We start from the raw sequence: 13,953 nt of genomic DNA, 5'->3' as shown, positions 1-13,953 counted from the left end.
TTTTAATACAGTTCCTGCAAAGTTTCTCTTTGATAGGCAGGAGGCTTAAAGAATGTTGGGATGAATGGGAGATAGCTTACTTAATTTCTTATATATAGAAATTAGAGAGAGAGAGAGAGAGAGAGAGAGAGAGAGAGGGTACTTACGTGGGAGCTTAGGGAAGAAGCTTTGATTTTTGTTCATTGACTTGGTATTGTGGGCTAGGGTTGTGTTTTTTGAGTTTTATGAGTCTGGAGTTTGAAAATGTAAACCTCAGGCTTTGACTATATTGAAGTTGTTCCAAATTTGAAATGTTGAAATAAGAATAAGTCAATCGTCGGGCCAACATTATAGTTAAGGTTGGTGGATTTTCTTGTATTGTAAATAAGGATATGCATATTAATTCTAATATTTTGGTTGCCCTTTTCTGACTCAATCACAAGAAAGAAAGAATCCTCTTTCCTCGCCTACTCACTAATTAATGCCCAACTTGTATAATTTTTTAGACATTTTTTTATATTCTGGTCTTTTTTTTAAGGACATTTATTTGGACATGTATTGCATTTTTTTATATGCTATGTTATGAATTAGATAACTCTTTTATTTAATTTAAATCGAGACGTTAATAATTATTTGATTTAGTGACACTCAGTTTTCATTTTATTAAAGTAACTCAAAGTTCAAAATTTATTACACGTTTTGGGCTGTGGTCAAATGGAGTTTCCAATCCGCGGGCAACTATGGAGCCCCCTATAAATTTGAAACACCACTTTCTGATGTTAAGCGGTATGTATGCATGACACTGTAATTATGCCTTTTAACTATTTGCCAAAACTTTTAGGTGAGATGATTACAACATCATGCATTACCCCAAAAAAAGGGCTGGCTTTTTCAAATTGGGATTATTTGAAAAGCCACAACTTTTTTATAATCTATTGTTTTGTCAAGTCCTTTGACAACAAAGTCTGAGAAAATTGTTCAAAGCAAAACTAACTTGGTAATGCTTTGGACCCTGCAAAATCAACTATATGCACTTATTATTCAGCAATTGGTACAATATTGAAAATCAAAGAAGAAGACCGCCATATACAAATAAATGTAAAGAAAAAAAATCAAGCATGAGAATTCTTAAGAGTCAGGAACATGGGCTAGCACAAACAATGGAGTATGGAGTAAGTAAAAGATTGAATTGGTCTCAAAATCTGGACAACATCCAACTTTTGACGTCGTTGATTGTGGTTTCAGACTCTCTCTCACTGACTGCTCAAATTCACATTTTTTCCAGAGTCCACATTCCATAATTTTAAAATAGCTTAGTTGATGAAAGTCCAATTAATCTTTTTGTCAGTGCCACAAAGTCCTAATTCAACCATCTCTTATCACAGCTACTGCGCATATACATATATCCATAGTTCAACTCTAGATTTTTTCATTTTTATTTTCAATTTGAAAGAAAAAAAAAATGAAGGGACTGATTATGTCATTTACTACATGCTCAATTGTAATCTTAAACTTTGGATACTAAGCTAAATGATACTAATGTTTTAGTTATTCATATCTCGTTCTCATCCTGTAATGTAGTTTTATGATCAGAATCATCTATCTTTTAGGCCATTCCTTTTATATAGATTATATCTACAAAAATCAACTAAATCAAAATTTATTTTAGTCATCTAATTGTTATCAAATAAATGGACAACCCTAGTATTTTGGTTAAACACTAAACTATCACACGGTAAATGAAATGGCTTGCCCATTTCCAATTTTAGTCAACTTTTTTGCACCATTAATTCTTGCAATGACCTAAAAAATGAAGGGTTGTTATCATCATAAAATATTGCACAATAAAAATGAGAAGAAGAAAAAGTATAAGGAATACGGAGCTCTCATTCCTCGTTTTTATATTTACTCTCATAAATCTGAATTATTTCTAACTTTAATATCATCTGCCGACTTTAAGGTCTTCAAAATTTGAAGAGCCTGCGCCTATAATATTATAATGTTGTCTCTGCAAAGTGAACACATTGCTTACTTACCAGGCAATGTATGAACATGTTTCGACGTTGAAAGGTGATTCCATTTGGGTGGCACCAAACTCTGCGTCACTGGGGACCGAAACTTTTAATAATCTTTTGTAATGCAAAACATTCTATGACACGAGGTCTAGGACCAAAAACCATTCAACCATTTTGGCCTAAAGGGGAGCAAATCTAAAAGTTCGACCAACTTTTTTACTTCCCTCCTCTGTCTGCATTTTCCTTTCCGTTGGGCTGACTTATTGCAATTTCAACATGTTCATATGAACCACATAAGTCAAACACATCAAAAAATTGAAATAGTATATTGACAAAACAAAGGCAACCAAAAGATAATTTTAACTTCATTTTGAAAACGAGTATAAAGTATGGGCTTGTTGCACTTCACAATGTGAATTTGTGAGCGCAAAACTTATAAGATATTCAACTTGAAATGCATGAGAGAGACAGAGAGAGAGACAGTATATACTTGCAACTTCGTATGACATGTTTTTTCCTTTGTATTATTCAGTCATTTTTAATACAATTTTACAATTAATGGGAGAGAGTGTAATGTAAAACCTGGGTACGACCTCTCGATGCATGTACTTTCAGCTCTTCCTATAAATAAATAGTATTCGACAACCCGTAATGTACAGGTCTTGATTCTAGAAGGAAGTAATTCTGACATATAGGATTTTATGCTCATGTCGAAGCAATGCTACCCCAAAGTTCCAACTTTCAAACAAACCTTCTGGGCGGTCCTGAACAAACATGGAGATTTGAGTCCGAAAAGCACATCTCAACTGTGTTCTACTAGATCCAGGTGCCGTCTGGATTTTCGTGAATTTGCTAACAAATCCCTAACTGGAATCTCTCTGGCACTTCCCTGAACCTCATTTGACATTGATTCTCAGGTTGCTCTTGGTACCCAATTTTCAGTCGAAATCCACATATATAAACAATAGTTCACACATGGATGCGGACTATGGACAAAACCATGGCAGAAAGTTAACAATCCTCTCTGCACAGCCAGGAAAACTTATCACCTCCCTTTTCTAATGGGAGTTGAGAATCTTATCCTTGTCGAACTCATCTCTTATCTTAGCATCCAAAAGAATCAAAGGTATCATCTTCAGTTTATGGCCATTTCTTTTCTTTCATTTTTTCACTGATGAAAACCTGAGACAAGAACTGAACTTTTGTTAAGCTATCCTAGCAAAAAAATAGATGAGTTCACAAAATTTAATATAGAATGGGAAGAATGTTTACTCCATAAGTACATCCTGTTGTGATCACACGTAAGTTAGCAAGGTCATATGCAGCATACTCAAGGAATCAAATTGATCAGACAGCTTAGACCTGAAAGAATGAATGCATAATAAACTCAATAACATGAATCATTACGTGAAAACCCTTAGATACATATTACTCAAGCCTTAAAGCCAACATGAACAAAATCTCACCTACATTGATGGAACCCGAATGTGAACACACAACTTCTGGAAATTGAAGTTATGATCTCAAGGTACACCTTGCTCAGAAATGGTATCTTAGGCCCTTTAGATGTAAAAATCAGCACACTAAGTGAAGGCAAATGACAAGAAGCACAACTCTAGCTAAATGTGCAAGTTTCCTCCATAGCTCTCAGTGACAGATGCCTAAACGATAAAATCAAGAAAACCATGAGGAAGACTGAGCAGAACACGGGTGGGCAAGATCAAAACTTGAAAATAGTGCCTCGTCATACTTCAAACTATAGTCGTTATTTCATTCGTATGATACAAGATTCCTTGAAATGAAATGTTCGCTAATGCAGTGGGATAGAGCACAGAGTCTGGCTTTGTTATCCTCATGGTTTTTCCATTTAATGAGTTAAAAGGTTCTTTTACTAATGGTTTGTTCATACCTCAAATACAGCCCAATAAAAGCATGTAGAAGATGGTGCATGTCATTGCAACCAAAATGAAAATTTTAACTAACAAACCTTTAGAGATAATCTTATCAGTTTGATGGATTATTTGTCAGAGGGGGAGAGAGAGAGAGAGAGAGAGAGAGAGAGAGAGAGAGAGAGAGAATTATAGCATACCAAAAGATCCTATTGTCAGCAGTTATCCTATTGTGAAGGTAGGCTTAGTTAGACGCAGATGCTCTTACTTAGACAAAGGCTGTATTTAAGATACTCTGACTGTCATAGGAAAAAGGTCTTGAGAATTTTGATTCTGATAACAAAAACTACATACCTGGAGATAAGGAAAGACATTGTTGTATACTTGTAAGAAAAATTTTGAATTCATTGTAAACCTGATACAATAGATAAATTCCAATCAATTTATAGTAATAAATGCAAAAATATGAGAGTGAACATGTCGCAAATACACAGCCTAAAAATGAAATGCATCCTGTGGGGTATCATTCCAATGTAAATAGCACTTTTTAAAGATGACCATAGTTCAGAGAAAAGGATCCATCAAACACTAAATCGGTAATAATCATGGAGCATGCAAAGGATGCAGGGGAGAAGAAAAGAAAGGAGAGAGGGAAGGAAAGCATATTTTCCCTCCATTGAAGCATTATTCTAGCCTCTCTGTAAAATAAGCAAAGCAATAGAAGAATTCATGTCATCCAGAGTTAATATTTTACAAGGAAATTGGTTGTACTTCTTCTATGGTTTGGAAGGCAAAAGTACCTCCCAAAGGTAAGGTGAGTTTTTGCTTGGATTATGAAAATGTGTGTGAACACGTGAGAGAGAGGGGGGAGGGGTGGGGTGAGCAACAATGATCTCAACTGGCATCTATATTTACCTTCTAAGAAGACGAAAACAAACATAGATCTCTTCAATATCTGAGTCAATCTTTGACTTAATATATTGCCTGAGAAGCTCAGAGAAGCTGTATACAGCTTCTTCAATCCAACTGTCAGAACTTGAATCCAGAGGATAATGAGATTCCAAGATAGTATTTCGCAGAATTGCAGATAAATTTCCACTTGACCCTGATTTGTAATACATCTCAGCAAGAATATTTAATACCATGCACTTGCTGGATTTGAACTCATCAACCCACCCAGGAGGGTTTCCAATCCAAAGCGTGTGGTTCAAAGCAGGATCACTTGGTCCAGAATGATCCCCATTACTCACATCTAATGATTCGATAGGCTTTTCTACAGGAGGGCCCAACGCAGCACTTGAAGATACGTCATGTCTCCTGTGCGCAGGAAGCTGCTCAAGTATGTCAACTCTCAGTTCTTCGGGCAATTGTTGCAACACTGAGGTATCTACTTGACTTAAAGATGAAGGCATGATATCAGTGTTTCCAGGACCTGATGTGGAAACTGCCACATGATAGGACTCTCCCACAGAAGAAGGAATTGCTCGTTTTTCCACAACTGATTGCTGTATCACACAAGGAGACATACCAGTAATGTAAAACTATCCAAAACACAGATGTATAATAGTATTTTCATTTTCAGACAATGAGAACAGCAAAGTTTCAATAGAAAAATCCTTTTCTGGAATAAGAGAATAGGCACTGAAACAAGGAGCATAGATCACCTAAGAACAAGATAGACCAACTGAATCTTTATTTAACAATTGCAACAGAAGAAGAAAATGACAAAAAAGTGCAGAGATTCTTAGATTAATTTTTTTAATGATTTAGTACTTTCCAAAACAAGGTGAGAATTTTATCTGAACTTAAAGCTGCATCAGAAATACAGCCGTATCACCTTAGGCTATTAATATGGAAATTGAGCAAAAGAGCGTATGCATAAGGAACTGCGAGGCTGTAAAAGAAAAAGTTAACTTCTAGTTAATTTGAAATTCCAGCAATTGAAGAAGGTTTTGTTTCACATAATTCTGATTTTAGGTACTGACTGAATACATGAAGCATTGGCAAAACATAACTCCAGAAGAAAGAGCATAAGTGGGAAAATTTACCTCGTTTTCTACTGCTATTTCATTCCCGGGGACCACATCACTCAAGAGAGGTCTCCCACCCCCATTCCTAGCACCTAAGTAGATAAAACCAACATGTACATCAGGACTAGAGGAAATATAAATAGGATCTGCTATGAATAGACAGGTAAGGAAAAAAATATTACCATTTGCTTGTTTATGTGACACAGTAGCACTGGTATTTTCTCGTTTATTTTTAGCAACAAAATCAACTAACACCCCGCCATAGATTCCATTTAGTTCTGTAAATATTTCTGGAGGAAGGCTCTCAATAACTCCCAAATCAAGATGACATAAAGGCGGTGGTGCTGAAACCTGGTTCAGAGTAGGTTCACCACTAGACTGATGATTGCCTACTGGAGTTTGAATACCAAGTGAATCATCACATAACTGGCCTGAAGTTCCATCAGTTCTCCGATCCTCACAATCTGTAAGATGATCCACTGTGAAAGCTGTACAAATTTTAATTCAAAAAAGTAGTTTTTTATACTAATAACAAAACAAAAGAAGTCAAGAATAAACTGTAACAATAAATAAATATATATTACCTACATTCACCCTCTCCCCAGCTACAGAATGAAAATTAGATTGCTCTTTTGTACTCCTTGAGGCAGACATGAGCCATGATTTCAAAGAATTTTTTCCAAAACCTTCGAACCAAAAATATTAGTGAAGAAGTTGACCCCAGAGAGAGGTCAAGAAGATAATAATAAATAATATAGATTACTTCCTATCTAGCCGAAGCGGCAACATATAAAATTTATGTCTGAAATGACTTAATTGCAAACAAACAGCAACATATTGAATACAGCTTAAGTGAACTTTTCAGAGTAATGTGACCAGCACCTTGCTTTGAAGTATCTGCATTCTCAAGCTTGGAAACTTGCAAGCCAATGCCCCGAATCTCCTTAACATCTATGTACGAGTAATCAAAAGGTTGAAATGAAGTTATAAGTTACTTCTACATAGATATCATCCCCTACTAGTAGCTAAACTCGAGATAAAAATTTCCAACAGCAACAGAAAGGAACTTGAACATGCTGTATGATTATAGAATAAATTAAAATTAAAATAAATAAATAAAAACCTACAGTAACGACCCACCACCTACTCAACTATCAGCATAATTGCATTACTTGTTCAGATCACCACCATATTTCCAAACGAGACTTCCCCCACCGCTGCTTTTTTTTTCCTTTTGTCTGAATTCTGTAGCTGTTATAATAGCCATGCAAATCATCATCTGCCCCTAAAACCCATCACCGCAGACTGCTTATAATTTCAAAGCGCCATAACCTCCACTGCCATTGTCCATGGCATAATTCCTCGTCCACCACCACCGCCGTTGCCAATTAATGGCCATAAATACTTTGTTGTTTCAGAAAACTGGTCTATCTAATTAAAACTCTAATAGGTCATGCTTTAAAAGACAGCCAAAATAATATATAATCATAGAAAACAAATATCCAGAGACCAACCAAATATGATGACTACATCAAACACTGTATATGATACATGAAATTCTCGAATTTCCTTTCCTAGGAAGTGGTTCAACATCATTACAAGACTGGTAACATGTATTTTTGGATTTATTCCATTTATATGAAAACATAAATATTTTCTGAAGTAAGCCAAAAGAAAATTTACCTTTAGAGAAAGACCCAAAGAGCTGCCTTGCTATTCTCTGAAGCACTTCCACATCATCAGTAGCAACTGGAACCTAATATGAAACAAAACTTTGATCTTGGGCCCCAAATGCAGTACAATGATACATTATGCAACAAAACTTCTGTGTACATGCAAACATGCATGTGTGCCAGCTACTTGCACATTTGTGTATATTTATATAGGGTAAATTGTGTATATATCGCTACCGTGACAGAGTGGCTCAAGTTTTCACAGTCTCCGTGGCCCATATACTTCACTGGCTCCCCTGCATCTTTTCTTCTTTTTTTAATCTGTAACAATATATCAAATAAAGTAGAACAATGTCAGACTTAGTTCACAACACCCAAGATCACTGACATGCACCAACCCTTTAAAGAGATGAAGAAAGAGGCATAATAAGCGATGCAAACTCAACCCTTATATGACTAAAAAAACTTCAGAGAAGAAATACACCTTAAGGGTAAAAGTACGCCCCAGCACTCCACATCCTTGCAAGCGCAAAGAAACCTCCTTGCAAAGATTTGAGAGGAAGTACTGACTCTGAAAACAATTCAAAGGTCAACTCTTGACCTGCCTACATATAAAAGTTATGTTATAGATTTTTTTTAACAGTTTATTAGACTACCGACATCTTTCAAATCCTTGAACCTCACACCCCAATTCACTTCAGCACCAATAGACTTGCTTTCCTGCACAACAGACCATACGTAAGCAATGCTAAAATGGTAGTAAACACCAAAAAAAGAAAAATGAAGTTAACGAGCTCTTAGAACAAAAATTGCTCTTGCAGAACTGGAGTGGGGAATTCAATGCAAAAGAGGAGAGTTGGAAAGAGAACAGGGTCATATGAAACATAAATATAGAAAGCAAGCAGTTGATCTCCAAGGTATGTTCTTTTCCAAACCTGAATCAACCCAACTAGCCGATTATCTATGCCCCTACTATGATTCCACAACATCTCCCCAGTTTTCATTCCAAAGTCCTTTTGAAGAGAGTCCTGAATAATCAAAGAAGACACAAAGAACACATGAACATCTCTAATGTTAATACAATCAAATTGCAAGTTATTTTACAACTAGTTAAAAATTTGAATTATGACTGATCCATGAACCTCAACCAACAGAAAGTGTTGTCAAGTAGGATATCTCAAGAAATAGACCAGATTAACACCACATTAACAGATAACTCAGCAACTAATTCTGAAGTCATTATTAGTCCACTTAAAATGACAGACAATTATATGTTGTCACTCACTCCTTTTTTTCATAGCTTTGTCCTTCAGAAATTGAATACTGCCATGGAATTTTATTTACTTACAAATCAAAACATTAAGCAGAAATTTAACTAAATCCAGTCAACTTACAGATTAGGGATTGACAAATATATAAATATATGCTGATCATTCTAGGAACAAATGATATCTGGGAGATCATGATCTGCCCACGCTTAGCAAAGTTGATTATTATATATTGCAAATTACTCCTAACAAAGTAGAACCATAATTTAATTATCCCAACGCATGAAGAAAGAAAATCAAGGTCCAGATAAAAAAGACCTTTGAAATCATACGCAGCTGTCCACATGTCTGAACATTTTGCATCTTCAACTTCTCCTCTAAAGTGTGTCCTATTCCAGGAAGTTCTTTGATTGGAAGTTGATGTAAATAATCATCCACCTGATGTACTAAAACTACAATGTAAGTATAAGGCATACTGCAAAAAAACATTCCAGGGGTTGTCCATATTACAAACGGATGGTCACTGAAATTCAATATAGAAGTCCATTGAGCAAGTAAAAAAGTCGATGTTAAAACTTAGAATTATGAGGTGCATAACATCTAAGTCATCCTTACTTTTCACAAACACCAACCGAAAAATGAAATAGCAATATTCATATGTTTGTGACTAATGTGTCAGTGTGTTTAATACAGAAATTTAAATTGACAAGGAGTCTACAGACTTCAGTCCCACAGATTTAAACAATTAAAAAAAAAAACTACATCGTGGTAGTGAGTTACAACACTATAAACTACAAGAATCACTAGGTACTCAAAATCAATCAGGAGATAATGATCAAATGAGACAGAACAGCACAAGCATGCCAAGACATGAATGGGTAACAAATCAAATGGAGACACAAAAATTTTCCAAAGGGAAATACCAACAAGATAAACTTCTAGGGAAAAAGGGTCAACCAAGGATCCCTGGTGATCTAAAAAATGAAACCTCACTTATACAAAACTTCTATGCCTTGTATCACCTTTTCCCAGTTTATTGAAATGCGAAGAGAGTTTAAAACAAAACAGAATTCCAAGTACCATTAATTATATGTTGTATTTTTATTTGTCAAGTTTCCGATTTGGGACTTTATATTCTTCAACAGTATCCATATAACATTCAAAGAAAAAAAGTCTACATTGGTTCAAAATTTGAGCAAGAGAGGACAACGCAAAAGAACACAAAAAAGATCATACCTTTTCAGGAGAAATGTAGCATTGACCATCTGGTTTAGCCGTTCTAGTGGCAAGACGAGCCATGAGCATATTTCTGGATATGCCAGCACTTGCAGTGCATCCTGTTGTCTCAAAGATCTCTTTTCTTACTGTTGAAGCTAACACCTCAGGATCTACCCCTTCTGCGTCTGTGACATCTAAAAATGCTTCATCACAGCTTACTGCCTAAATTAAACAACTTCAATATTAACAAGAAAGCAACTAAAAACTTGAAGTATTAAATAACAAACTTCCAGAAGCATACTTGTACTTTATTGCAGTGCTTATGCAAGATGTCATAGAACTGATCAGCTACCTGCACAGCAGATCATATAGCTCATAAAATTTCCTCAACATGGCAAAATACAGGAAACAAAGGAAAAAAATTTGTTATCCCTGTAAGAGAATATACAAGGTATACTAATGAGATGCTACAGAAACCTACCTCCTCATAAGCTTCAAAATCATATGGAATAATGACAAGGTGTGGACAAAGAGCCTTGGCATTTCTAACAAACATCCCAGCCTTCACTCCTGACAGTTAGAAATAAAACTTTTATATACAGAATATAAGCTTCCAAGACAAAATAAAACACTGCTACTAAGACTTGTCACCAAAACCAACCATAATATCGAGCAGGGTAGTTCGCAGATGAAATTTCAGCAGTTCCCTTTGGACTATCAGAATGGCATACAGCTACAGGCCTATCCTTCAACTCAGAACGTTTCCTGATGACCACTGACACGAAAAAACAGTCCTACAAGAGCATATTGGCATTATCTCACTCAAACTCTCAGTTATTCAGAAAACTTCATCAAGTCTAAGGTATTCATATTGCACATTATTCCAAAATCAATTAATTTTAAAACTCTAATGAATCCATAATTAACCGCCCTTGTGCTTAAATGAAATCACTGGGACCCTGTATTTTCAAACTAACCATGACCCCTGATAGTTCAGTGTCTAGGACATATCAAACTAAGCTAAACCCTGTAATTACCAGACTAGTATAAGAACACAGCAATCACAATTCAGGTTTAACAGCCTTGGATTTGAAGGGTACCATGTCAATATGTATAATGGCAGTGGAACTAGCAGAAGCACTAAGATTAGGCTCTGTGCTCTTAAACCCTTTAGAAGATCTGGGAAAGCGCTTACGATACCGATTTCTCCATGTTCCTATGAAGTGCAGCCTTGAGCTCTGCAGAAAGCAAAGATTCCGACAGGATATTAAGAAAGACTGCAGCTAAGTATCTTAATAATTAGTACAACAAAACAGTAGCCAAATGCTAATCATTCACAAATATGACAACACCACTAGAACCATATGACAGATATAACTCAACATTGGAAGGTTCTCAAACGGTATGAGCAAATACGTTAGTATCATCTCAATCACAAAGCCTGAAACACCCATCAGACGCAACTTCCTTGATTCCCCTCAAAAGGATAGCTTTAAAGTTTCAATTGGTAACTCCTTGAGGGTGATTGGTTTTGAAAATGGCATAAGATCAGATAAAATCTAAATTTCTAGAAAAGCAATGCAAGGAGTATGCCAATAAGTCATGGACTGCAAGATATAACTGAAGTATCAGTAGAAAAGTATTTACCCTTCTCAGCAACAACAATGTAAGAAAAAAAAATTGAAGGCATTGCTTTAGAAAAACTAATCAAGTTGAATTGAGAATTTCGTTCAGCAGCAATTAAGATGAAAAAATCTGGCACTAGCAAAGGAGAGCACACAATTATTTTTCAGTTCAGTACCTTGAAATAGTTTTCCACAAAATTGGGATCCCCAAGAGTTGAATGACTTTGATTAGACCCAGCATTTGAAGAGGTTGGCAAGCAGCAGCTGCTAGCTGACGCAGATGTTTGGTGGGTACTATATTGAAGCTCATCTTTTACTCTGCCATCATCTTCTGCAGCCGAAGTAGTCATTTCTACAATTCTCATTTCACAAACTTTTACACTACTAATATGTAGCTCCTGATCAGATTCTTCATTGTTTTTCTCAAACATCACGTTATCAGATTCTCCACTAATTTGCCATCTGTGTTCAGTGGACCTGCACACTTCAGATTCGTCAGCATCTTCCAATCTGGCTTCCACCAAAGATGTATCCTCATTTTCGTATTTTACTTGATTAGCTGCATCTCTCAAAGCATCACCAGAGTCTGGGATTATTTTCGGAGCAAAGAAGGCTGACAGCCTCGGTTGGTTACAAGCAAGCTGGTCAAGTTGGTAAGGAACCCCTGCAGTGAGAAAATTAAAATCCCTTACAACTATGATGCATGTGATTCTTCATGCCATCCTTCAAAAACCGAAAAACAAGACCATGAGTAGAAATTATCAAAGTACGACCAATAATAATGGGGGTGAACAAGCATGATAGGAGCTCCTACACAAAGTATTCCCTCAAGCAAATACCCCTAATCCAATCTCACACTTTACTTTCTGATACATTTAATAATAATATAACTGTGCCGTGCCTCAAGATACAACCCCAATTAGTTGGTATTTTGTAGTAACACTTAGCTGACTCCTAAATCTCATTGTTAAAAGAAGACCAAATAAAAACTTTAAAAAAAAGAAGACAGAACAAGAGAGAGAAAGAAGAGAACAAATCCCGCGAACTTACAACTCAACAGTTTGTTAGCAGAAATTGAATCTAACACCCAGGAGGGTTTCACCACCGGGAGCCCTCCACTGAAAGACCTGTATTAGGATCACAAACTATAAATCAAACTTATTAGAGAGTAAAGGTATGGAAAAATACAAAAAAGGAAATTGATTTTCATGATTTTATTGATCTGAAAGTAAGGAAAAGTATGAACCTCAAATTTTTTACTTTACTGTCAGGAAGATTACTGCAAATGATATGCGTAACACGATGTCTCGAAAAGTAATTCTCATATCTTCCACCATAGTTCAGCATGTAGCCTCGCAGTTCCTGAAACAGCTTATCATCAACAACACCAAGAAAACCCACATGAAACAACTCCTCTCCCTTTGGTGCTAAGAATCATTGAGGAAAATCAATAGAAAAGGAACCTCAAATTATTCATTCTCCACTGCTAAGTTTTAGCCAACCTTAATGTTACGGGCAATTGATTCAACAGCCAAATAGAGGTGAACATCAGAAATCAAACAAACCTGACTGGAAGGAACCGTGTAACCATCCACAAATATAGACACCCCGCGAAAAATATTCTTCCCGGTATTTAAACCATTATGCGAAGAACTCGAAGCTTCACTATCAAACTGATTATGGAGTTTTCTGTTCTTCTCTACCATGTAACTGCACTCAATTTGACAAAGAATAAACACAGATTCAAAATTTTGATATAAAAAAAAGACACAAAACTAGGCCTTATTGTTCTTCTCATCCAATTCCCAATTTCCATAGTATTGATCAAACGCTAATTAATAATTCGTGAAAGAAGTACCTGCCGAAATCGGAGAATGGGGATTTCTTGAAGGAGGAGCGAGAGGAAGAGAGAGAATTGGCGCCCCAAGATGCGCCTAGGGTTTTCTGGTTGGTCGCCTTCTTCTTCTTAGAGTTACTGTTAGCGGAGTGGTTCGAAGAGTTGGAATTGAAGCTTCGTTTCGATCGTTGGCCAGACGATCCCGCAGAGCGAGACGAATTCAAACTCATTTCTATGGAGAAAGCGTGTTCAGGAAGCTGTTAGACGTTACTGTGCAAACGTTTTTTCAAATGAAGCGGCAAATTGAAAGCCCGACTTATATGTGTCTAAGGATTGACCGGCCTTGCTGGTATAGGCGCAATTCGCCAGGATGGGGTTTTTAACGGTCAAGTCCGGTTTGGTATTTTTTTCAGGTTTGG

At 36.2% G+C, this 13,953-nt stretch overlaps 1 protein-coding gene across 6 annotated transcripts; it reads right to left on the bottom strand.

The window, feature by feature from the left end:
• Positions 1-2,481: 2,481 nt before the first annotated feature.
• Positions 2,482-13,897, bottom strand: REV1 (DNA-directed DNA polymerase). Of its 6 annotated transcripts, none has more exons than XM_089054446.1 (25): positions 13,556-13,897; positions 13,263-13,407; positions 12,944-13,059; positions 12,748-12,824; positions 11,874-12,361; positions 11,173-11,310; positions 10,734-10,866; positions 10,554-10,642; positions 10,374-10,424; positions 10,091-10,294; positions 9,173-9,292; positions 8,522-8,614; positions 8,247-8,306; positions 8,071-8,157; positions 7,824-7,907; positions 7,597-7,669; positions 6,796-6,864; positions 6,498-6,599; positions 6,096-6,392; positions 5,932-6,005; positions 4,799-5,388; positions 4,238-4,298; positions 3,461-3,655; positions 3,267-3,356; positions 2,482-3,176 (listed from the first exon to the last, which is right to left on the bottom strand). In XM_089054446.1, the coding sequence occupies exons 1-23, from the start codon at positions 13,762-13,764 to the stop codon at positions 3,614-3,616; spliced, it is 3,402 nt and encodes a 1,133-aa protein (XP_088910572.1). In that variant the 5' UTR covers positions 13,765-13,897; the 3' UTR covers positions 2,482-3,176; positions 3,267-3,356; positions 3,461-3,613. The 6 variants fall into 6 exon arrangements, with proteins under 6 accessions (XP_088910572.1, XP_016650983.2, XP_008236462.2 ...); XM_016795497.2 differs by having other exon boundaries at positions 6,096-6,377; positions 13,556-13,896; XM_008238240.3 differs by having other exon boundaries at positions 2,482-3,188; positions 6,096-6,401; positions 13,556-13,895.
• Positions 13,898-13,953: the final 56 nt, after the last annotated feature.

This window comes from Prunus mume, linkage group LG6 (genome assembly GCF_029339155.1).
Source record: "Prunus mume cultivar Tortuosa linkage group LG6, ASM2933915v1, whole genome shotgun sequence".
In the NCBI taxonomy this organism is placed as follows: Eukaryota; Viridiplantae; Streptophyta; class Magnoliopsida; order Rosales; family Rosaceae; genus Prunus; species Prunus mume.
Note: the sequence above shows the minus strand (reverse complement) of the source record. Positions and strands in the feature narration are given on the sequence as shown.

Bases quoted from the DNA above. Each gene is read 5' to 3' on its own strand.
- REV1 (XM_008238240.3), bottom strand. From the start codon at position 13,764: ATGAGTTTGAATTCGTCTCGCTCTGCGGGATCGTCTGGCCAACGATCG. The intron at 10,295-10,373 runs GTATGCTTCTGG...TGTTTAATTTAG, and splicing joins AGCACTGCAATAAAGTACAA to GCAGTAAGCTGTGATGAAGC. The intron at 3,656-4,237 runs GTATGTAGTTTT...TTTATCGTTTAG, and splicing joins ATGTCTTTCCTTATCTCCAG to GCATCTGTCACTGAGAGCTA.